Genomic DNA, 25606 nt, shown 5'->3' with positions numbered 1-25606 from the left:
TAGGTTGGTTAAGCAGTGGAATTCTTTATTATATAATTGCATTTTAAGGAAAAAGGCTAATTAAAATGGTATCGGCGTATGCGCTTCATTTCCGATTGCTTAAATCCTCGGCCAGGCACGACCAAAGATTTAACAAGAGCAGGGATGTGCAAGTTGATTGGAATCTTTTCCTGTCAGTTCAGTGACAAGGAATTTTAGAGCAGTGAATATGCCAGTAACAACAGTTTATTTAAACCAATCTTTCTAATATCCATTAGTCAAACTAGATCAGCTCAATACAGGAGTTACGGGCCCGTTTGTGTACACTGGGGGAGAGCCCTCACCTCTGCGCACCTGAGTAAGCCCTCCCCCAGGCAGGCATGGCTGCTGGGGCCATAAGCCCCGGCTAAGACCGTCAGAAGTCACCTACTCCATTTTGGTGCTAAATCCATTTTAAAAACCTGTTGGTCAAGATTCGCCCCTTATCATTAAGGATAAGTGCCACGTACATTTTTAATTTTTTTTTTTTTTTTACAAAACCACTTTTTCTCCAATGTGATTTTACCCTTTTTCCATATTCTTCCAGCACAGATCTTTGCACATCCCCTTACACAGGCAACCGCTGTGGGTGCACACATTGGACGCTTGTCATGATATACATTTGTGGGCACAGTCCAACAGCACATGTGACAATAGCTAGCCAAACACGACATGGCTACTCCTGCCTCTGTCCAGGGCCCAGCTGCCAGACGGCGCTGAACCAATAGGGCACCTGATCTCTGCGAATCAAACCAGCACAGAAGAGATGAACCGCAGAGAAAAAAGCAAGCCATCCAACCGAATAAGGAAAAGGAGAAAAAAAAAACAGATTCATAAGTGCTGTAGGTTCCAATCTGCCCAGTGCTTGAGAGGGACTCGGTGTCAGTGAACACAGCGTGCGAGTGCAACTGCTCTGAATTTAGTGAATTTCATTAAAGAAACTTTGAAGCTTACTGGAGGACGGCGATTTCACCCAAATGGTGCCTGCTCTAGCAGCTAGCTAATGGAGCCACTGGAGATTACAGTTCCAGGTCCAATTCTTGGAAAGCAGGAGTGTATTATCCCAGCCTGACTTGGCATGACAAGAGCCCAATGTGTGTTCCCCCGCGCTTTCATGACAACAGTTCTGAAACAGGTTCTCAGTGGCGCCCATTAATACATCGTCGACTTTCACAAGAGAATGGTCAGCACACTTCAGAAGTGATGTCACACAGAGTATTCCAACAACGAGCCTCACAGACATTGAAATCTGCACCAAGGAATTAAAGTTCTCGCTTTGAATTCCTCCTCGAAAAGGTCACCAAGCGAGGCACCAACAGACGACGACAGTGGAAGGAAAAAAAAAAGAAAAGAAAAACCTAAATAAAAAAAAAAGACAAAATAAATCTGACGAGAAGGACACCGTCATTAAATTATGGATTTAGTGGCCTACTTTTCACCCAGATGACACCAACCTTCAGTTGGTCAGGCTAGCTGAAGCTCTAGCCTGTGTTAAACCTGTGGTACTTCTAAACAATGTTATGGAAATTTACAGTATACAATTTTGGATTCACCATGCAATACTTTTTTGTGTAACATTTAATAGCTCAATCTACATCCAGAATAATTTACATAAAAGGACAATAGTTATTTAAACAGAGCTCGATGGATAGTAACCATGGTAACTGAGTGCATCCAGAGGAAATGGCGGAAGGGGCGGGGCGTGGAGGTCCTGCAGGTGAGAACATCAGCGACATTCCCACACTTTTACTGTTTGATCTACGCTCCCCGTCACCACATAGGGACCCGTCTTGTGGAAATCTGAGGGAGAGAGAGAACAAAAAATTAGACAGAACTGGATCACAAACCGCATGATGAGGCAAAAGTGAGCTGGAGAACAATGAACTGTGTTCATCTGTCAGTTAAGGGAAGCATAACCAAAACCCTCCTCCTGTGAACTTGAAAACGGCTATTTATAAGCAACTTGAAAGTGCCTTACAGAACACATGTTGCTCTTAGCCTCCATTTATTGTGACTGGGGGCAGGTACTCACTACATATTATAAAACACGCAGCAGTAAAGAGCTTCAGATTGACAGAGCATCGACCCTGGAGAGATCCTTAGCCTTGATCCTGGAAAAAAAGCCCCACATCCAGCGCATGCTGGGATCTGGGAAGGGCCAGAGCCCCCCAAAGAAGTGCAAGTCGCCGCGGGACACAGCATGAACTGGGTGAACCTCAGCGCTGCCAGAAAGCGGCTCTCAGCACCAGCGCCCCTCCAGAGACCGCTGGGCCAGACTGAGCCAGAGGGGGCGCCAGTCTGCTCTGACACACACACACACACACACACACTTCAGCATCGGCCCTCCGTCCCGCGCTCACCCAGAGAGGTAACGAAGTGCTCGTGGGCAGACAGGGTCTTCATGCAGCGTTTGTTCTTGTAGTCCCAGATGCGCAGGGTCTTGTCGTCGGCACAGCTCACGATAAACTTCCCGCCGGGGTGGAATATCACGCCGCGCACCCAGTTATCATGGCCGACCTGAGACGCAGGGGGCAGCCGGGTCACACACAGAATGGCGAGCTCCGCCCAGGCAGACACCCCACCCCCCGCTCCCAGGTTGACCACTCACCAGCGTCATAAGGCACATGCCAGTGCTGATGTCCCACATCTTGATGGTTTTGTCCCTGGAGCCTGATAGCAGGAAGGGGCCGGGCTTCCCGCTCTTCTTAGTCTGGGGGAGGGATACAAGTGACGTGAGAGCATGCAGGAAGGTGCCTGACCCAACTGTGCCACACCTAGTAAATAAGGCCTGATGCAGCATCACATCCCAGAGAGGGATTTGATCCACAACGGCAGCCTGACATCTTCCCTTCTGCTGTTTGTGTTTAAACATTTCAGAGAGAGTGCGAGAAATGGGGAATCTCCCACACACACACACACACACACACACACACACACACACACACAGGCTTATTCACCTGATGAAGAGGCTGTTAGATACACATTTCGATAAAGGCTCCACTCATCACACTGCTGTCATGTCTGAAACTCAGACTTCAAACAGACAGCTGCAGACCCAAAGGGGCTCCATACAAACGACCGGCTTGAAAGAGTCTCTTACAAGGATGATTAACAGCCATCTAATCTCAATCAGCTGGATGGGTAAATGGCACTCGGCAGCATTCGACCCATTTCATCTCAGCTTGAAAGACAGTCCTTTATGGTTTGGCTTGCCATCTACAGCGAGGTCAACATACTCCCCCGATGTAATGTGCAGGATAACCTTATTTCTTCAGTAAATCTGATGCTGTAAAGGGGAATCCCACAGCGAATGATCAAAAGCTAGGGACCAAACTCGATAAACTGCAAGTGAACGTCTACAGGATGCAGCCAGTCCTCTACAGCGAGAGTTTGTATACATACTCATTACTGACAGCCTCCACCTATCCGAACCATACGAGCGGCCTGCGATACACACAATTATCTACCAGGTACCATACTGTGCCCAAGACCAAGGGCAGAGTGAATGCCCAAACATTATCTATTGTGGATCCACACATTTTTATCAGGAATCACACAAAGACACATCCACCCTCCAGAAGGCGTGGCATGATGGTGGGTGTTCAGTCATATGTTAGACCAAGAAGCCACAGTCTCAGCAGACAAACGCTTTCCTGGTTTAGATCTGATGTCAGCACATGGTGGAAACTACTAGTCGGAAGAGTGTTTTGCAGAGCTGTATACTTACACATGCAGGCCCTGAAGGGGCACTATCAGCCAGTATGGCTGCCATAAGCACTGTTATGCTGATGGCACACAGCAGCATACATCTGTCAAAAGTGAGTGAAATATTTCAGAGAGGTTACAAGCTTGTGAAGTTAAAAGGACACCAGGGACAGGATGAGAGAATCCCCTCCTGCTGCCGCGAGCACCTCACTCTCACCAAAGTCACAACAAAGACTGAAGAGTCACCGAACAGCCAACTTCCCTTCTTGACTGTATAATCTCAATCCTTTGTCTATAATGTACACTCTACCTTCTGATAAATGACCCCCTGACAGAATTAACAGATCAACTAGCCAGACATCAAGATGGACGAAATGATTCGGCAGGCTGCAGAGCTTTCTCCTACAAAGCTCCTCTGCTGTGGAATGGTCTTCCACCGGATGTGCGGGTTTCAGGTTCACTCTCAATATTCAAGTCCAGACTAAAAACACACCTGTTTAGTTTAGCGTATAGGGACACTAGTTCTAGCCCTAGCTAACTCTTCACTCCCAGGCAGACCTGTAGTGTGAGGTGTAGAGCTGGGTGGGGATCGGTGCCATTGGCTTTGGATGAACTGGATTGTCAGTGCTGTCACTCTAGCTTTGCAATCTCTTGTGGAACTGGAGTGCTGACATTTCAGGGACTCCCCATGCCGGCATTCCCACTTGCCTCTCCCTCCTACTGATGCTGCCATAGCCATATCTGCCGGAGCTTGCAGATTGCACTTCATATTGTACTCACCTAGCTTTTAGCACTGCCAATAGCCTCCTCTACTATGCCTAATTGTACATTTTATTTCCCCTACTCCTCCTGGGGGTGATGCCTGGAGACCTCAATCTATCAAGATATCCAGCACACCCGACCACCACCAGTGACGTCCCTGCATCCAGCTCGCCGTTCTGATCTTCCATGTATGACCCGCTGCCTTACCTCTGGTTGCCTGGCAATTGGAAGAAGACTCGGCTTCGGCATTGGCTTATCTTCCTTGCTCTCCTCTCTCTATTTGACTATCCCTGCCGGCCCCTGGAGGATGGGCTTCCCCTTTGAGTCTGGTCCCTCTCAAGGTTTCTTCCTTCTAGGGAGTTTTTCCTTGCCACTGTCGCCTATGGCTTACTCACTGGGGGCTTTGGGTGAGGATACTGTAAAGCGCTTTGAGACAATGTAATGTGATAATGCGCTATATAAAAATAAATTTGTTGTTGTTGTTGTTGTTCTAAACATCTAAAACAGAGCCCGTAAAAGCGGCAAACCAGTGACTGTCACCTCGACGAAAAGGGCGTGTTGGTCACTGAAAGGTGACGTGGTTCCAAGCGGGGCCGCGAGCCACTCGCTGGGAAGAACACCGAGCTCCGTTTGATTAGATTAATGTTCTGCTCTGACTGAGCGGAAAAGGCCGCTCCTCAGCACGGCCTGAGAACTAAATAACCGATGACACCTAATAAGCCCCGATTATGAATTAAGGTTATGGGTTTTTTGGCACACTGGCTATAGATACAGCCACCAACACCTCACCATCCAAAAGCAGCACACATTCAACTACTCGACCATACAAGCATGATTTCAGCTGAAAGCTAAATCAGCCAAGAGACGAGGGTCACGGCGCCCTGCACTATCTCTGACCTCTGACCCCGTGGCATCCAAGATGGTGGGGTGAGCACTCTCGGGGGCCCAGGAGATGCACTCCACCACGTGCTCGTGCTCCCTCAACTCCGCCTTGCACTCCTTGGTGGCGGTCACCCACACGCGCACCGTCTGGTCATTGGAGCTGCTGGCGATCAGCGAGCCGTCTTGGTTGGGTCGCACCATGCGCACCCACTCTCTGTGGCCCGTGAAAGTCTTCACGCAGTACCTGGAGAAGAGGCGGGGTGGGGGGGAGATGCTCTTCAGGGAGGGGGGCTGATCTGTCAATCCACTGGACAACAGGCCAAAGCAAATGGGTTTAAAAATAAACCCCTAAAATCTCCCTCCCTCCATGTTACTCTATTCATAAAACAGGGTACCGCCACTAATCCCCAGGACAAAGCTCTGAAGGAGAGGCTTGTTTACTCTCTCTAGAGGCCGGAGTTCACTGGGAACTGGAGCAGAAAATAAGTGCTAAGACCCCAGGGACCGGGGTGGGGGCTGGGGAACAGCGAGCACACGGCTGGGTAAAGCTGGGTGTGACGACGCACTGCTGCTCACGCGGCACTGACACACAGCCAGGCGGCCCGGAGGGCTGTCCTGCTTACCCAGTCGCAACCTCCCACATCTTCATGGTTTTGTCCCTTGAAGCAGACACTATGTGGTCCCCATTAGGCATGATGGCTACTGAAGAAACATTGTGGTCGTGTCCTAAAAAACAGAAGCACAAAGGGATAAATGTACAAACAGGACGCTGCAGACCATGTGACCTCCCTGTGGCAAAGAAATATTACAATAGAAAACTTATTTACAAACCAGGATCTGCAGTGAAGGAGAACATATGAATCGTCACTAAATTATTGCGCTGACAGGTGGCAGCATGTGACAAGGATGGAAAACGACCCATCACCGGGAGGGAAGGGAACAGAATGCCAGATTGGAGGTTCTAAGATCACGCGCCTTTTAACTAGAGAGCCACTTGATAAATGATTAAGACCACAAAAGTGATTTAAATAAATTAGGCAATTAAATAAATAGAACCCCCCCTATTTGTCATGGACCTCTTTGTTCTAAGAGGGAAAAAAAGCTAATTACACAGGCTGCCATTTTTAAGCGGCTGAAGGTCTGATAGAACGGTAAACAGGCGGTAAAAAGCAGGCTTTAAGATGAGCTGAGGCCCACAGAATGTTATCGCGTCTCAGGGAGGGATGATTAAACTGCCATCCAAATCTCATAATCCCCTGCCAAAGCAGCCAATCTGCGCAGGGAGTGTGCGGCGATTCCAGGAGGACTACGGCGCGCAGGCCAGACTCTCCGGGAAGAGGGGAACACACGGAAGGCGCAAAATAATCCCCCATGCTAATTTTGCCGGTCTTCACGCCCCCTCTGCTCAGTGAATACACACCATTTTATTCAATGGGGCATAACAAATGTCAGAATGGATTAAATGTTTTTTTTTTGAAAAATCCAGATTTGCTGCATTAAGGCTTCCACAGTCTGTTTCTAACTAGCAGAAGTGTTTGCCACTGCAATGGCCACTGCGATGGCAGCTTCACAGACAGGCAGTCCCCCATGCCTCTCACCGCCCGTTAACAGCCCAATACAAATGCAGGCTGGCACAGCCTCACGACCCAGACAGCTCCAACGTAAACCCCTCCCTTTGACGCCGCTGCATCCTCACAGCCACGAGCGGCGTTATTAGATATGCTGCGGCAATTCGCGAAGCAATTAGAATTTTACGGAGCCACTGGCGGAGGCTCGATAGGCTTCACACGGGAGCACACAGCCATCTCCCAAATAACCACAGGCGTCGCAATCTTCCTCAGAGCCAACGTGAATGATAAAGCCAGCTAATAATTTCTCTTCTAATAGAACAGATTCCAGCAGCCTGGGGCGAGAGGAGGGGCCAGCCTGCAGAAGCTGTCCCCAAACGACCAAGCTCACGTGTCACGTGGAGAGAGCAAACGCGCTCGGCGTGAATCGGAAAGCAGACTGTCAGCTCTCCCTGGATTTGCGCCATGCCTAACGTGTTAATGAGCAGCACCTGCTACCTCGTACACCTTGAGTACTGCACCCCGCCCACTGACAACACCCATATCTGTAGGCTCCACCCTCTCACCATGCATGGTCCGGATGCACTCGAAGCCCTGAAAGTCCCAGAGCTTGATGGTCATGTCAGCGGAGCAGGATGCCAGTAGCTTGCCGGTCTGGTCGAAGGAGATGTCCTGCACGGAGTCCGTGTGGCCCTTCAGCGTCCGCTCGAAGTCCCCCGTCTCGTAGTCCCACACCTGACGGGGAGGGAGGAGCAGGACAGCCCAGCGTTCAGTCTCAAGCCCGCATTTGTCCCCCCCCCCCCCCCCCCTCTCAATTTGCGCACCCCCCCCCCAGGGCCAGTCTGCTGCTGTCATGGACAGCCAGTCAAGCAGAGTGCAGGCACAGCTTGCGGAAGGCAGGTTCAGACTAGCAGACAAGGCAGATGGGCATGAATCGGAAGCCTCTCTGTGCAAATGTTACCATGGCAAAATAGATCAGGGCGGCGAACGTGCATCAGACACCTGTCAGACTGTTAAAGGAGTCCTGAAACACGACACCCCACGGGAGAAACCCAGAAGTGGGTCATTTCCCATAGTACACTGAGCCTGGAAATAACGACATTATGAAGCTGATGATGTGTCGGAGACTGGATTAAAGCACTGCTCACAGCACAGGCCTGGAGAAGGGCGGGAAAAAAGACAAAAAAAAAAAAATGATTATTCATTTTCAGGCAGGTTGGCGAGGCTCCGGAGCACCAGCACAGAGTATCTGCTGTCCACAGAAATGGGAATCTAGAGGCCGCGACCGCCTCGCCTGCTGAAGAACCACCCTGCAATGCGCCGAGGACGACATCTGCTGATCAGAACAAAGGCAAGGTGGACTGTTCAAGGTGACTGGGAAGGGAGGGTCAGCAGCAGAGTGAGCTGCACTGCAAGGAATATTACTGTCAGATGCACGGAGGCTCGCGTTAACCACCAAGGTGCGTATTCATGCACACACACGCCCCGGCCAAGCACCTGCGGCCCGGCCCGACAGGAGTGCTGGGAACGCAAACAAGACTGGCGGCGCCGGAAAGTGGGACACCGAGGAGGGGCTTTAACCCGCCCCTCCCCCGTCTGCCCCGGGTTGGCTACTTTGGCTGTTGGCACTCGAGCGGAAGATGGATTCACGGTAAAGCCAGTGGGTCCTCCAGCGGGACCACAGCCAAAAGCAGGCTGGAAGCAAAACGCCGCCCCCCCCATTTTTTTTTTTGCTTCTATGAATAAATCATCCAGGAAAATGTTTATTCCAAACTGGGACGCCTCTCTGCCAGTGCGGGGCTGCTTATAAAAATAGGCAAAAACGAGGAGAGGGGGGAGCAGGTAGATGAAGGAGTCGGGAGTATGTTTTGATCGATTGCGGCGGAGCGTGTCCCTGCGGTGCAAGGCTGCGGTGCAGGAGGCAGGGGCCGATGAAACATCCAGAGGGTGAAGGGGAGCCAGGCCCCAGATGGAGAAAGGTCCCTGTTTCCAGTTAAAGACCACTCAAGCGTCAAGATCAGGCACGTGGACTCACCTTTATTGTGGCGTCCTCCGAGGCGGAGACCATGACGCTGAAGACGGGGTGGAAGATGACGCGGGTCACAGGACTTCTGTGACCGCTCAGGGCGTACTTCTCAGGGGGCCGCGGGATCCATTCTTTGGGGTCTCTCTTCTGGCCGATGGGACCACCTAAGGTGATTTCCTCCTTGGCTTCATTTAGCTTAGATTCCAGTTCCATTACCTGTGTGACAGACAGCAGGGACCATTAACCAAGTGACGTCGACAGACATATATATACACACCACCGGCTGATATTAACGAAAGCATACATGAGGCGTAATCAGTGCTAATTTTGTCTCCTTAATTATAGGAGAACCAACGCATTGTTAATACTGCTTTGACCACTGCTAATTATTTCATGCCGTGCTCTGGGCAGCTGTGACGGCCCTGGAGGGGGCAGAGCTGAGCAGAACACATTTGTAAAACGGCATGTGCTTTTACTATTCACCACGGAGGGAATCACACTGACGCAAAAAGACTTTGGTCAGGTCTAACCACCGACGCCAGATGATGGCCACACACTGTCGGGACAGAATGTACAAACCTTCTTTTGCAATCTGATGACTGAAGTCCATTTCTTTTCCAAAAGGCCGGCATACTTCTTATCCAGTTCTTCGTTCTGCCAGACCCAGAAAGATGAATATGAACAATGAGAACTCGAAGCTGTCATTTTAAACAGCAGAATTTCCTCTCTCCTGCAAAAACAAAGGGACAATGTCCTGAATCCTTCCAATAAGTTAGCTTGGGAAGTCCAGCCTCCAGCAAGATAGCAGGCCATACACAGGACAGCAGGGGGGCAGCCATAACTCAGGGTTTAATCCTTTCACATGGGTTAATCTCCTGCATTCAAGGAGAGCTTACAATGATTACAATTATAAGAACAGTAGACTGGGAAAAAAACATTACCATCAAGGTGTCTGACACGCTCGGACAGCAGTGGTTTGGTAGCACCCACCCAACCACGCACGCACGCACGCACGCACGCACACGCACACGCACACACACACACACACACACACGCACACACACACGCACACACACACGCACACACACACGCACACACACACAGAACACGTGTGACTTGCCATGCGAAGGTGAACCCTGGAATGAGCCTCACACAGTTCGTGACCATGGTTTAAATCAGGTGTTTCAGTCTAAGTCAGTGAAAGTGAAGCACTTATTCGCAGTAGGGGACACCATAAATGCTTGACAGTTTAAACTGAAAAAGCAGCTATTCGGTTTAATATGGAACAATTAGCATCCACTTGAGTCAGTTTCCAGGGGAACGGGTCAGGCTCCAGCAGACAGAGCGGCAGGGGCAGTGCGCTGCCCCCCAGGGGTCAATTCGGGTTACAGCGGCGGGGCACCTGCAGCTGTGTACAGCACCTGTGCTCAGCCTTTAATGTGCTAATCAGCGACAGCCACACGCTGCCTCACCCATCAGATCCACCCTCCCAAACCAGGCTGTTCTACTCATTTATTTATTTATACGAGTGAGGAAACATGAGCGAGGCTGACAGGCAGGCCACAGGCAGACAGCTTCTGCTCACAAGGCCACGGGCCGGCAGGGGAGGGGGGTTTAGACGTCACATCACACAGCTAGCTGTCCCAGCAGTGCGAAGCCAAAGCTGAGGGAACTCCAAGCAGGCACATGGAAGACAGAGCTGCATGTGCGATCCCATCACAAAGCGGCAGTGCAGCTGTGACTGGGATCACGGTGTGGCTGGGGGGGGGGGGGGGGGGGCTGTTGAGGAGAGACGACAGAGGCTGCATCCTTCTGCCATCTGCTAGGCTATGCTCCTAATGTGTGCCACACATAGGCACTTACAGCCTCTAACCAACATGCCGTGACTGACCATCACCCCAGCGACGCTCCGCTCCTGCCTCCAGGCCTTCAGAACCACCTACAGCGGGCCGAGCATCCCGGCTGGAAATGCAGACTTTGCAAAGACGCACATTTAGCGTGTAGAGAGATACTAACGCGACGGAAATCCATTTGAGTAAATGCATGAAGAACAATTTAAAAATAGCGTGAAAGGCTCGCACAGAAGCACACCTTCGCATGACGCACGCCTGCTCCATCTATTATTCAGTGTGTTTCCACCAGGGAGGAAACCAATGCCTGAAACATGCCTGCAGACAAAGAGGAGCAGCAAGGAAACACGGAGAAGTGCAGCCAGGCCTGCGACTTAAAGGGGGCCCTTTGTCTGAGGCCAGCTCCCTCTGCAGGAGCGGAGCAGCACGCCTCCATTCAGCTTCGCCTCTCAGATCTGTCAAAACAAAGCTCGCGGCCACACTGTCGCCCGTGTCGTCGGAATTAGCGCTCTTCATCAACACCACCAAGGGCACATTCATCCTGTCACGTTCACGCCGTCCACGTCAATCAACGAGGAACGTCCAATTAGAGTGCATTGTGTGAAGCTGTCTGAGGCGGGCCAGACTTACCATGTCTAACTCGGCCTCCTTCTTGAACACCGAATACGCTTCCTCATATCCATTGGAACGAAGATAATCGGCTATTGCTCGATTTCTGGAAAACAAAAGAGTTAAATTAGTCCCCTTGATACTGTCTAGTAAAGTAAAAGTCATTAGTCAGGAATTAACCGACTATATGAAAGGAGAACAAAACCAAACTCAAGGACAAAGACGGATGTGACACGTTCAGGCAGTCACTCTTCTCACAGGAACAAGTCTGCAGAATAACATGAAGTTGCACTGCATTTTGGCAACAGTCAAGCACCCAATTCTGTCAAGCCACCTTCATGAAATTAAAAAAGAAAAGCATATCCTGAAGGCAGGATAAACAGGAAACCCAAAAAATCATTTAAAAAAACGAAACTGAAAATCCAAAGATAGAGTCTGGAAGTAGGAGGTCTACTGTTTGGAGGAAGTAGGAGGGTAGTCTGGAAGTAGAAGGTCTGTGCTTAATACAGAATAAGCACAAAGTGCGTAGAAGGAAAGAGCCCCATGTCATCCTGCGACTGTGACCAGAGGGGACCTGCAGGACCAATCATTCATTACTACAGCCTCTTAAGACGGAAACGGCACATTACAGTGTCACACAAGATTGGCTGGAAGACGCAGAGGGCAATCTCACTCACTGTGATCATTAGGGTACTATTTTAAAAGCATCATCAACTGACTCATTTATTTAACGGTTTTTTGTTTGTTTAGCTAACTAGACTTCAAGGTTGGGGGTGTGAGATCTCCTACCACCCAGTTGTGCTACTAGCCAAGACTGCCTACACAGCCATCCCGAAACACCAACCTGGCCCACTTGACCACTCGCCCGCAAACCAACACCATATCGCCACACTGACAAAGAAAGTGAACTGAATCTGATTATGGCCAAGGTTAGCTGAAGGTCATCGCCCATGTGACATGCTGAACACTGTGGGAAGGCCCCCCTCCAATCGGAGGGCTATTTTGAAGCACAATGCTTATCTATGAACCTAAACCAAGTAAACAGGACAGAACACAGATTTGGAGAAGGAACAAATATAAAAGGCAAACACGTGAGAGCAAAACAGAAGAAGCACTGCTTCCTACAGGGAGACAACAACACATGAAGAGCTTAAGGACACAGAGGCAGACTGAACTTTAAAAAAAATCCATGTATCAGAGCATCCAGTGTGGCTTGATTCTCTCTTCACCCTTCTGGCACAAACTGAAGGATGAGAGAGGAAGATTCACATTTCACAGTATCTAAAGCCTATTTTAAGTCCTAATGGAGCCATTTCGTTTCAGTGTCTTTTAGCGTGGCCGTCCTGGACATCAGGGTTGGAGACCCACCCCCAGTGCTACTGGCCGCACTCCACATGCAAACAAAGCTGTGGAGCTGGGCAGGCCGAGACACACACACCCCCCCCCCCAATCTGCTACCACACTCAGACTCCAACTGCGTTACCAGGTTGCCAGATACTGAGACAGATTACCACCATGTGAAAGGGAAGTCCGAGTGCTGGAGGAGGGCAAACAAAAGCACCTCAAGCCATGTGTTATATCGTCTGCCAAAAAGGCGAAAACCCTGAATTACCGCAGTTAAAAAACCTGGCTGAGGTACCACAGCTGGATGGGGAGACACAGCATATAGCAGAATAAAGGAAAAAATTAAATGACCCACAGATACATTGTACATGTGCGGCTATATTTCTGGTTTCCATGGAGACCAACACACAGTTAGCCCAGGGAAGAAGGGGGAAAAAAATCTGAACAAACGAGTGGGCAGACATTACAAGGAGCAAGCTGTAGCCAGGATGGAGGTGTACCAAGAAACATACGGACAAAGCTCTCAGAAGCCCAGCCGCCATCATAGTTATCATCAACAGCCTTTCGATCAGGAGGCAGCCAATCAAAATGCAAGTGCCCCTAAGAATTAGACCAACCCCCAATCAGGAACCAGATAAGTCACCCTCTCTATCATTCTATTTATTCCACAAAGCAATTAGTATGTTATCAACAGCACTGAGTGAGGTACTTCACCCTGAACCCTGATAGAGCTTTAGTTATTCAGAATAATCCAAAAGGAGGTATGATATTTATATCAACTCCTGTAGTCTAGAACCACACACATCTTATTTTGGAATCTTATTATGGAATTCAGTATGAAAATGGCAGTTCAATTATTGAAATATTAAATCAGTGAAATAGACAGACACCTGCAGCCGGCCCTTACTGACTCAATCACACAGCTCACGGTCAACCTGAAGGCTAGAGGAACTGGGCACAGGAGTGAGAGCAGGTCAGACTGTGGCCACGTGGTCTTTCCAGGCGCTGCACAGACGAGGGGGCGACGCCGCCAGTGGGTGTCCGGAGACGCAGCATTACCTCATCTCTCCCCACGGAGCGTGCGCTAGTGCTCCCGGCCCTGGTTGTACCACAGCACAGCACACAGAGAGTTATCAGCTCGATGCTGCCCAACACAAAGCGGCCAGCCGCGACTCCACAACCCCAAGAAGGGCTGCTTCCAAAATTACACGTTTCATTGCCATCTCAACAATCATTAACAGCGGGGTGACTTTAAAATTCCCCAGCTCTTATTCTGCGCCAACTCTCACTCTACGCTTCTCTGCTTCACAGCCATTTCAAGGCTGCATATTTAGCTCAATCCCCTAAAAGGAACAAACGCTCCAAAAGCAGCATCTCTCAATATATTCAGACCATGACATCATTTAATGGGGTCTGTTCTCCTGGTTGTGAATGCAACGACCTGCAGGGAGGGGGAAAAGCCGAACCAGGAAGAATGGCTTACTTGCCAAAGTTCCATGAAAGCCATTTCTGCTGGCGAAGTGCACCTGACGAGAGGCATGGCTGGAGGAGAATGTTATCTCCTGCCAAGAAATTTAAAGGATGCTAAGCATTTGCTTTAAAAGCAGCAAGGCTGGGAAGGAAACTATATTTTTTTTTAAATCCCCTAAAAACCCTGCATATCATAGACTATAATGGGAAGTCAAGCGCAGGAGGGTCTTAAGTAACAAAATTATTACTCCTGTCTTTATTGATTCCCAGCATCTATCTTGTCATTTAGACAGTCTTTCCATAGCACAAGGGGCTCACAAAAGCAGAGTGAAGATTCTTCACAGTGCATGTGGGACAATTTGAGATCACAGTGCATGAGCACGTGTTCAGGACAAAGTCAGCCTCTCATAAAGGGATTCCTGGAAGGGCCCAAATCTGCAGATGTGCAGAGGGAGGATCCAGCTCATCTGGGAAATGCAAACACCACTCCATTACCTTCCAAAAATATCTGCCAGAACAGCATATTAGCCACAAGTTCCCGTTAGAAACTTCCCTAAAATGCTGCTTTCTCTCCAAACCCATACTTGGTGCAAAAGAGAACTACACCAGTACACATTGAACTACCAGAATATAGAGGCATTTGCACCAGCTTGGAAAAGAGAGACCTGTCATGTTCTAACCTTTTCTTTGCTACACTGCTGACACCCACATCTGTGTACCAGCATTAGCACCGATTAATCTACAGTCCCTCCTTAAAAGGCTGCTGTGCAAATAAGGAGAAAGAAAACTCTATACAGGGGTTTTACATCCATTTCAGCCATTTCCAGAGCTGTCTCTGAGAGCATATTATGCAGGCATTAACCCAAGAGGACTTATCCATTTTACAAAAGATGGGCTCTTTAATGTGAAGTGTGACTTAACATCATAAGACGTTGATGGGGGGGGGGGTGCAAGTAAAACTGATTTTCTGTTGGAAACAGATTAGTGAGGACATTTTGCAGGGTGGCAGGAGCCTTACTATAGACAGCAGGAGAAACCACCCATCTTCTTAAGAGCATCTAAGCTCCGTCATCCACTGGCTAGAGAGCCAGCCTATTCTCATGGTCCACAAGCGGGCTGGTTACCGTGACAACCACAGGGGCCAAATGATGCGGATGGGAGTGCGCCTCCCAGGCACACGGCCCAGGTCCCGTGTGTTTTCTCAGCATGTGACAGCACTGCCAGCTGTCACCGCATGGAGCTATAGACAGCGGCGTTAATGAGATCCGGTGCGTCTTTCAAAGGCCGTGCTGACCAGGCAGCCCCAAGCCACCGACACACAAGTTACTGGGCTTTTCAGGGTCCAGTTTGGTTCTTACACATCAGCTACACAGTGACACATTACCTGTGAGTCTTTTACAGTCATTCGAAACAAGATAGGAGACCGAAAGAGTAGGAATGTGACCTGAACACAGATGCTTTTCTTTTCTACTGTTCAGCAGCAAAATAGTACAAAAACATTTGCATAAGAACAGAGAGGGCAATGAATCTGATTGAACATTTGGCTGTGAAGGCATTTGCCAAGTGCAAAAGGCCCACATACACCCAGCTAGGCTGCTGTCTCTCCAGGCTGACAGAACCGGCTTTGAAACCAGTTTGAATAAGAACAGAAGGCTCATCGCGCCATTGGTTTGACAGGCCGTGATTAACTTTGCCATGGTGGAGGGCACCCCACTGCCAGCCCAGCCTGGTACTCCTTGCCCAGTAAACTAGAAATGGGCCTCTACAGTCTAACCTGACAGGAGTATTAGCATATTCACCTCCACATTGCGTACATGCAAACACTGCACATTAACCAAAGTCTCCAGACTGACAGATGCACAGAGGCGCCAGACCGCAAAACCCTGCCTATACCCAAAGACCCAAGTGTATGAAAACACTAAAACCTGCATGCCTGACACAGACACACCTTGTTGGGAAGCAATCCCAGAAAAAAAACACAGAAATGCAGGAAACTAACAGGTTAAAAAAAAATCTACGGTCGTTGGTCCCCAACAAAGGCATTTCCTCTAACTTTATCTTCATCTCCGGTAGGCAGCTTCTGTAAGTTCATATCCTGCGTGTCATGCAGAATCCCCTGCGACCAGTGCAGTAAAGCACAGGCCGGAATGGTATACTGTAGTCTCTCCATGCTTTCAGATGGACCCCCTAAACACATAAAAATCCATTCACTTTTATATGATCTATGGATAAAAGAGTTCAGGGAAACTGATGTTGTCCTCCAGTCTGCCCTAAAAATTTGAATGGCGGCACCCCAAACACATTAGAGGACATTTAAGCTGTTTTCACACACTGACTCCGGACGTTGTCTAAAGAGCCACGTCTGTACATTTTTCATACTTGGTGCTTGGATGCTCTTTCACAGATGGTACACAACTGGGAGACTGTCCATGTCAGACGCATTTACACCTACTAGAAATAATCTGGTTGGTTTAGAGGAGGGGGCGGTGCTTGGGTAGAGCATGCAGGAGGCGGGGCACGATGACAAAAAAAGTACGCCGTGGAGATCGCTGTTTTGTTTACAGCACGACTGACAGAAGTTCCCGAATCTCACCATCTACAATTTGCCATGGCTGTTTGTATTCTTCCGTTTTCACGCCAGTTACATGATACAAATGTCAACACACTCATGACCTGGAGCTGTCGCTCCAGAAGACTGGGCAGGTCCATTTCAGATTCAAGCTTCCGCACAGAATAGCAGGCAAAGCAAAGAGCATGACATCTACAAACACACTCCCAGAACAAGACCAAACCACTGAATGAAAGCATTTGTATTCTGCTTGTTAAGAGGCAAAGAAAGAAGCATTGAGCTGAGCAGTCAGCTGGTCAACGTCACCATTTTCCTTCATCCATTGTTTTAAAAGTCACAACTCAAGATGGCTGCTCAGGCCAGGATTTACACTAGCCAGTATTTGCCAAAGGCCCAGGACATCAGCAGTGTTTTCTAATTTTATAATTGCAACAGATGTTAAATTTCATGACAGTCTCTGCTACACAAGTCACTCATGCAACAGTCACCTGCAAAGTGTTGCTTTGTTTAAATGTCAGCCCTGACAAGCCATGTAAGTGACAATTGGGGGAAACCATCCTTTCCCATTAACGAAGTGAAAACAGATGGAAATCTCTGAAGTACAACTTTACCAGAGATAGTAAAGTCGCTTAATAAAACATACATGTTAAATAACTTCTTTTTTTTTTTACCTTGCATGTTAAGACATAGACTGATGGCAGAAGACTACCTTGCAGCTGCCAAGGTTCTCTGGGCTAGCTATTCATTAAACTCACCCAAATCAAAGAAAAAACAATTCCCTCATCTAACCATGTACTGTACTTCTCCTGGGCACACAAAGCAAATGTTGATGCAAAGGCATACTAAAACTAATTAAATGTTAAACACATTTGGCCTGTGTCACATCTGATCTTTAGCCTGAAGGGTTACAGATGTAATCAAACCACTGGCAAATCTATCCTCAAACAGCACCCCACAATGTGTTTGACATGGGCATGATTAAAGCTCTAATCTAGATGAATCAAGGGTTAATTACTTTGTGTAAAGCACCGTAGGCTCTCTTTACCAATCTCAATGATTACAGCTTGGCATTACAGGGAGGACTCCGCCAACTCAAAATCTGTCCTGTCAGCCATCCTTTAGCTAATAATTTCTAGGCTGATAGACAGCTAGGTTATGTCTAATAACTGACCCTTGGATGCTGTGATCTTACAGAATCTATTTACGAGGCTACCTGCAGACATTTGTGTTCTTTCAGTCTTAGTCACACAAGGACAAGGCCGAGCCAGAATCAATACTGGAAAACATTTAGGCAATATCTTGTAGCCTCTAACTTTGATTTGATGGTATAATTAAACAGAATTTTAGTTTGCAGGTGAAAATGGTGATGCTGAAGATCCTAATTTAATGAATCCAGAAACTAATAGGCCGTCATGTAAAACACTATTTATAAAGGAAAAATCCCCTCATTCATCTACCCTAAATTTGAATCACTCTCCGTAAACCAACCAACTGCAAAGTGTTTCCTTTAAAAAAAAGCAGCTCTACACTCAGTTAATCATTCTTTTCATTTGAACCCATTCTTCAGATTAGCTCTATAAAAATGACTAAGCAACAATTAACAGAGGTGATTTCCTATTAACTGTCATAATAAAAACCCCAAGACAGATAAGTGACAAATGGCTTTACCATTTTATACTCCCTTTAAGACACAAAACTCATTTAAATTTATCTTAAGGTAGATCTAGCTGGGGTTCTGCAGGATGACAGAAATGACAACTGGGGACTTAAATACCTCTTTAAGATTAAAAGAATACTGATAAAGCACCAAGTATTTTAATTAAAATGACACAAAATTAGCACCAGCGAAATGATCATATTAATAAAAGGATTCATTCCACTCTGGCAAGGAGGTCATGTAAAAAAGACCAAACTTACTTCAAGACAGACGTGACAAGGAAAGGGGTGTGTGCGGGAGAAGGGACAAGGCATGACAAGGCCACTCACAGCTCGTCTCGTTGTCTTTGTGACAGCACCATGGCGGCTGTGAGGTTGGGGCAAGGCTGGGGTGCCGATGCACTTTCTGCCCTATGAGGAGGTCACAGGTCCAACGCTGAGCTCCGGCTTACAGGGGGGAGGGTGGTCCTCCACTTGGGGGCTCTCCACGCACGTACGCAAACTCCGGGAACAAGACTTGCAGGTGGCTTGCGAACATCCAATAACATACACTTTCACTTCATCTAGTGGAAGGGGTGGGGGGAATGGGAAGAGAGAGAGAGAGAGACAGAGAAAGAGACTGAACACATGGGCACAACAGAACCGCATGTGGGCTAAACGCTACTTCCTGTGCTCAAAAAACCTTTAATCAGAACCCCAACAACTACTGTATTTCCTGTCAGTTTTCATCAGGCATCAGGGCTGTGATGTAATTGGTTTACATTTAACTCATGACTGAGACCATAGGCTCATCCTCTGTATTAAGGAGAATACCGTATATAAAATACATATAAATTAAAACCTGACCACAGAGTAGAAAAATATAATTTTATGTTGCATTTTATTATGGAGCAACATTCTTAATTACTACCAAAAACACAAAGAGATCAAATTTGAGGAAGGGGGACAAGGACAATACAAGTTAGACTGGGCTTCTACAGAATAGTAGAAACAACAGTCTGATGACAGCTGCAGGTGACCATTGCTCTGATTGTCATTGTGGAGTGAGAAGAACAATCAACAGCAAACAAAGCTGCAGGCATCATAGAGGAAAGCGAAGGGCACAGCAGGGGCTCAAAGACACTGTGACTGTGACAGGGATTCAAGACCTCCCAGGAGCACTTACTAGGCAAAAACGCAGCCACCTCCCACAAGGGAAAAAGCACAGTTCTGGATACACAAAGACAAAAGATCAGGAGATGTTCCTAAGACACAATCCTCATAATGCAGGAATACTCTGCTACAAAATGAAGAGCAGGTGAAGTAGCTCCTTACTGAGAATGGACTTGATGCTTTTGTTCAAAATGACATTACATGCAGATAAGGGTCTCACTTCATCACCTGACCTTTGAACACTGACATCAGTAAACCAGCTCGTGACAAGAACACAAGACTACACCCAACAGAAGGCAGAAAGCAGAACTGCTGCCAATGCACCTACCAACACTCCTGATTATAAACACGTTTTATTTCCTATTTTTGATTAAATGGGACTGAAAAAGCAGTAACATCTGGATGGAAAAAAATCCCATCTGACTGTTCTTTGAATTCCAGGAACATTGAGGTCGGAATGCTAAGAGCATAGTGCATTATGAAAATTTCATTCAAATCAAACTCCCCCAAGACTGTACCGCCCTCAGGATTTGCCGAAGTCCACCATATGGAAAAAGACAGCCCCAGCTAACAGTCCTAAGGGCTTAAGGACAGTGGTTACAAATGCCCCAATATCAACACACCCACGAATGGCATAAAAACCAGAATTCTTGCACCACTATTCTTGCACACTTCAGAGTACACACATTTCCCACTCTGGTCACACCTTTTGTTATCTTGACGGATGATCAATTGCAGCAGCTGTTGCTGGGATATAACTGCAAAGACAACACAAAGAATAACGACTGGCCAAACACAGAATACAAGAGCACTTACACGTGAGGTGGTATGAACTGCTGTGAGTCCCAAATCAAAGTTCAATTAGGGAAAATGATCTTATTAAAATGTAATATACATGCGACCTTGGCTTCTGCGATTACCTCAAAGCACACAGGCTCCTACCGGCCACATTCTGCAATCTGGCATTTTACTATCACCACACTCCGCCTGGTAACCCACAATACACAGATCCCTGATGGCAGCACTGCTCCAGAAACGGGTGGGGAGAAACAACTTAGCAACCGTCTGCTGGCAAACCACAAAGCCCAGGAGAACGAGTCCAGCAGTGATTATCCAGTGCAGCTGAAAACATGTCAGCTCCAAATACTGGAAGAAAACCTGTCAGACGCAGACATGATTAGAAATGGACTATCTAGAAGCACTCGATAAGAGCCAAAGGTGCTGAAATTTCACTTCTATACAAAGCCAGTAAAGCATGCATACCCATATAGAATTTCATAATTAATGTATGACACCTTGTGCAAATGCTTCCAGCTTGGGTGTTTCAGTACTTTATCCTCTATAGTATAATTCTCTCCCTGAATTTAACCGAAAAAATGCAGAAATGGCTAGCAGGCAGGGGGGAAACAGAACACACTTACATGTATATGAGTAGAATAATAGACCTTTGTGGAGTAGTGTATGGAAAAAAAGATGTAAACTACAAAATACATTTTTGATGTGCAAATTAGCACCACAAAACACATTTGGGTACTGAAAAGAGGCTACACTAAAACATGAAAAAATGTTCTCTTTCTTCTTCAACACTTTACAACCATATTCGCATATTTCAAGTGGCACAATTAAGACAAAAGAAAACATTATCCTTTATGATAATTGGAAAAAGGTAGTAAGGCAACAAGCTAATTTCCCTTGTCACACTGTCTTTATGAAAATGCAGTGAGTTCTGAGATGCTCTACGACTGGACTGCAATGTATCTGTGAAACAATAGGATCATTGCCAGGTATTATTAACAAGCAAATTTTATCCTCCCAGGCCTTATTACAGTGAATGGTTCTGCTGAGTGCAGATCTCATTCGGCAGTACAGCTTTTGTCTGATTTTAAAGTACTCTGTCCAACAACTCCATATACACACCTTACTGAACTGTAATGAAAGGTATTCGGCACACTCGTGGATTTCTAACAGAAAAGGTGGCGATGATCAGGCTCTACACCAGTAGAAACATTCCAAGCTCGGCAGGCTTTACAAAAAAAACACAAAAAGGAAGAAAGGAAACAATTTCCAACACTGGGTTTCATCTAAATTCACATCCCAGTGTCATTTGAAGGGTTGAAATCTCAAGGACAGATGCCACCATGCCAACACTGCTGGCATCCGAGGTTACTGTGCCTGAATGCCAAACAGTGTCGACCACTACAGAGACAGTGGCAAACATCATGTTCAGCCACATCAGGCAGGAAAATGTAAAAACACCCAGCAGCTCCAGTGTGCTGTGAGGGTAGAAACAGATCCATGCTGCTACCAAGCTTCTTAAGATCACTGCCTACAAAATATCGACAATACTAACTACTGAGATTAGAAAACATGGTACATAATACCTTATGATAAACAAAAAAAACAATCATTCAGAATCATTAAAAACTTCATGCCACATGAAGACAACTTGACACATGAAGACTATCACAGTAGATAGGACCAAAACATGGCTCTGGAAATGCAAAGAAGCCAATCACCTTCAAATAAACTGGTAAAAAATGCATTAAACATACAACTGAAATGAGTTTCTGATCAAATGGTAAGGTTCTTTTGACAATGACGACTCCTAGAAGATTAAACCAGCTCTATTTACTTCAGAAAAAAACGGATGGCAAGCTTCCTCAAATGAGGATTAAGAAAATTGAAAAATAGACTATCTGGGCCAGTACACACTTTAACGTCCCTTTCAAATAAACCAGCTTTGTAGAAGGTATTCATGCATAAAAGGTTAACTGGTTGGCCGTTATTACTTCAATGTAAATATGGCACAACGCTGACATAAAATCTGCAATCCCACAGGAATATACGTAATTATCACGTGTCATAATGTTTTAAATACCTTTCGGTAGCATTAGCTGCCTCGCATTTACGTCTTGCAAAGTCACAGTAGAGGAGAATATTATACCGGGCGGCAGAACATGTATAAAGCCGAAATGGGTACCATGGACAGCACTGTATGGGAGATTTTTGGTGGCTTCATACCTTAGGACACCTTAACGCACCACAACCGATTGGTTCCGATGAAATTCAGATTCAATAAACAACCGAAGAAAACGGACTATCAGCAGACCCCTCCCTCCCTTCCAGTGCACCCTGCTGACTGGCTCCACCCTTATTACTGTAAAAATGGCAAAGGGTGATCAGTAAAACCGTAGGCGAATACACTGGTTATCGATACAGATCAAAACTAAGGACGTTAACAAAAGGCTGTGTATCAGGTATCAGCTGTGGAACGGTAAACAGGCTGTCCCTACCCTAACCTCTTTCCAAAACAAACGCCTCTGCTTACGCCACAAAAACGGTATTACATTTCCACGTCCTGCGAATAAAGTCGGAATAATATTCGGACGAAAAGAAAATTCTAAACGTCAAGGGCTACGCATCCGGATCAGATTAAATTTAACTGGGTGATATGTATCAAGCATAGATTTGAACACATTAAAACATCCAGTGACACCACAATGTTTTATTAAAAAGGCTAACGTGTTCTGAAAGACTCCACCCTTAAAGCATTCCATCGTCATTTATATAAACTGCAAGCGTGAGTATTTGCCGATTATGACATACGCTTTATACCTAACTGCACCGTAATTTCACCAATAGGATGCTCCACCTCGTCGTTTTAAGAGAACATTTCAAGGTCGGGAGTAACGCTAACGACAGCTAGCTCAATCCGATTTGAAAGTCATCGTCAACCGGTCGTTTTGCTGCGCGCTTATGGAGGAGCGCCCATAAAAGCCCACCCCGAGGCTGAATTTCAAGCCAGAAATACCACACCCGATTCTTGGCTACAGGTGCGGAGCCGGCTAACGGAAAGCCGGGGCTTCGCCACGGTGGCCACGGGCTCCGTTAGCCTGTTATCCGGCTAACCTGTCAGCTGCAACGCGCTCCTTCGGCTGCTTGGACTGTAATATTCCCAAGCCGCAATATGTACGACCTTAAGGTAAAAAACACTACACACAAACCCAAACTATTAAAACGGTGCACTGACAGCAGAAAGACCCCCCACTACACTTCGGTCAGCCCAAAGCCGCCATTAGACGCCCAAGCGGCCCGACAAACTCATTTTATGCTGGAAAGGCTTTAACTTCGGATCTGGAGGAAAACTAATACGACGCCCCTTTGCGCAACGCCCAGCCTCTGCGAATGACAGCCCAACCGGCGGCTTCGGTTCACCCGCGGCTTTAGCAACACTGACCTACATTCCGGTCCGCACCCCGGGAGGACGACGCCCGCCTACGCCGGCAGCGTCAGTGGGCTAAATCTCAGGCTGGTGACGGAGACTTGCAGGCTAATCGCGCCGCGGGCGACCGCATCACTGCACACGGCTAAGGTCGGCGTACCTCTAACGCTACCTGTCCGTGTCGCCGGCTAGCCTACGATAAATAGCCAGCGGCTTAATGAAATGAACTCGATGGTTAAAAAGTAGCAGAGATATTCAGCCGTGCTGGCAACTGCCGTCAACCTGAAGAAAGCGCGGACCGGTCCCGCTTACCTTCCTCCCAGCGTTTCCAAAACAACTAGCAAACAAGCTAACAGCTAGCGGCAGGTCGCGGCTCCAACGGCCTGTCCGCCATTTTGAGACAGCGAGCGGAGGCGCAAAATTTTATAGCCACTCCGCCAGCCTCGCTGCTTCGCGTCCCCAAACGGCAAAAACCCGCCACCGCCAAGCAGTCCGGAGTGAGCCTTACCGCACTACGAAGTGGCCCGCCGTCTCCTCCGCTGAATCCGACAGTGACATACAGCGAAGAGCAGCCTAGTTTCTCCTTTTCGTCCTATAGACTGAGACTCCAGCTCTCGGCTAAGCGCCTCAGCTTCTCCCCCCGCACTGATCTTCTGTACCGCATTCGCCTTCACACGGCGGGCATGCGCACTGGAGACGCGCGGACCAGACTGACAGCCACGCGCGCACACTGCACCGCTTAACCACGAAATTGTTTTTTTAAAATCTCCTGCGCGAACAAACGGCCGCACGCATGCCCGCGCTACGTTGGACGTGGTGAAATGATGTATTTTTTAATGTACGCATTTTCCCGAATTTGTACCCCAAAGATGACCGGTGTTTACAGCTATTTTTTCCCGGATGAGTTGCAGCTCGGCATGACGTTTACACCACACTTCACCTACGTGGGTTAGCACAATGGCAAAACAAAATCCATCATTTTCTAAGAGCTCTTCATGCGACATTTATATACAAGACTGATGTCGCATAAAAACACAGTAATTCAGTTTAGTAGTATATTTGTGGTGCAGAATATTATTTGAAAATGTTTGCATTTTCTTTGATGGGTTTGAATTTAAATCGATTTTGACCAAGGCATCATTTGTCATAATATATACACTATCTGCATCAAGAAAAATATGATGACACATAAATCTGAAGTGGTTTTAGGGGTTAATCTGTGGTTATAATTCGTGTGCAGAATGCAAAGTAAATTTGTTTAATTTGCTTATCACACTTATTTTGATTAAAAGTTTTAATTCTGTGGTACTCTTAAAGATAAACACCTTATTCATCGGTGTTTGCATTAAGTGTTTTGTAAATAATTTGGTTAAATAGGAAATTTACATTTCAGAAACGTAAAATGCAGGATATCATAACTGGTAAAATAGACAGCACTTTATAAGTCCGGGTGTATGTGCATCAGCGTAGACAAATGATTATAAAAGTGTAAGATCACATAACACACGAAGCTTAAATAAAATCGAAATTGGTGTTTACATCAACATATTTAACCAGTAAAATTATCTTTAGTGCGGCTTAAAAGCATTTTTTTTTCTTATGAAAGATTTAACATTTAAAAAATCCAAACCAGTGTTGCTTTGCTAATTTGTTTAATACAAAAACGTTGTCAGGTCCCCCCCCCCCCCCCCAAAAAAAAAAAAAAAAAAAATTATATATATATTTAATATATATAAGGTGTTATTTGAGAAAGCAACACACTGGCTACATAAT

The 25606-nt window shown here is 47.0% G+C and overlaps 1 protein-coding gene across 2 annotated transcripts; it reads right to left on the bottom strand.

The window, feature by feature from the left end:
- On the bottom strand, positions 1-24555 carry pafah1b1a (platelet-activating factor acetylhydrolase 1b, regulatory subunit 1a). 2 transcript variants are annotated; one of them, XM_049003624.1, is made up of 11 exons: positions 24342-24555; positions 18790-19022; positions 11442-11526; positions 9541-9615; positions 8971-9177; positions 7502-7670; positions 5991-6093; positions 5383-5611; positions 2627-2728; positions 2379-2535; positions 1-1818 (listed from the first exon to the last, which is right to left on the bottom strand). In XM_049003624.1, exons 2-11 carry the CDS (start codon positions 18819-18821, stop codon positions 1745-1747), a joined length of 1233 nt encoding a protein of 410 aa, XP_048859581.1. In that variant the 5' UTR covers positions 18822-19022; positions 24342-24555; the 3' UTR covers positions 1-1744. The 2 variants fall into 2 exon arrangements, with proteins under 2 accessions (XP_048859581.1, XP_048859582.1); XM_049003625.1 differs by lacking the exon at positions 24342-24555 and adding an exon at positions 24146-24245.
- Between the last annotated feature and the right edge of the window lie 1051 nt (positions 24556-25606).

This window comes from Brienomyrus brachyistius, unplaced genomic scaffold (genome assembly GCF_023856365.1).
Source record: "Brienomyrus brachyistius isolate T26 unplaced genomic scaffold, BBRACH_0.4 scaffold85, whole genome shotgun sequence".
Taxonomy (NCBI): domain Eukaryota; kingdom Metazoa; phylum Chordata; class Actinopteri; order Osteoglossiformes; family Mormyridae; genus Brienomyrus; species Brienomyrus brachyistius.
The sequence above is the reverse complement of the archived record's forward strand: the minus strand, read 5'-3'. Positions and strand labels throughout refer to the sequence as shown.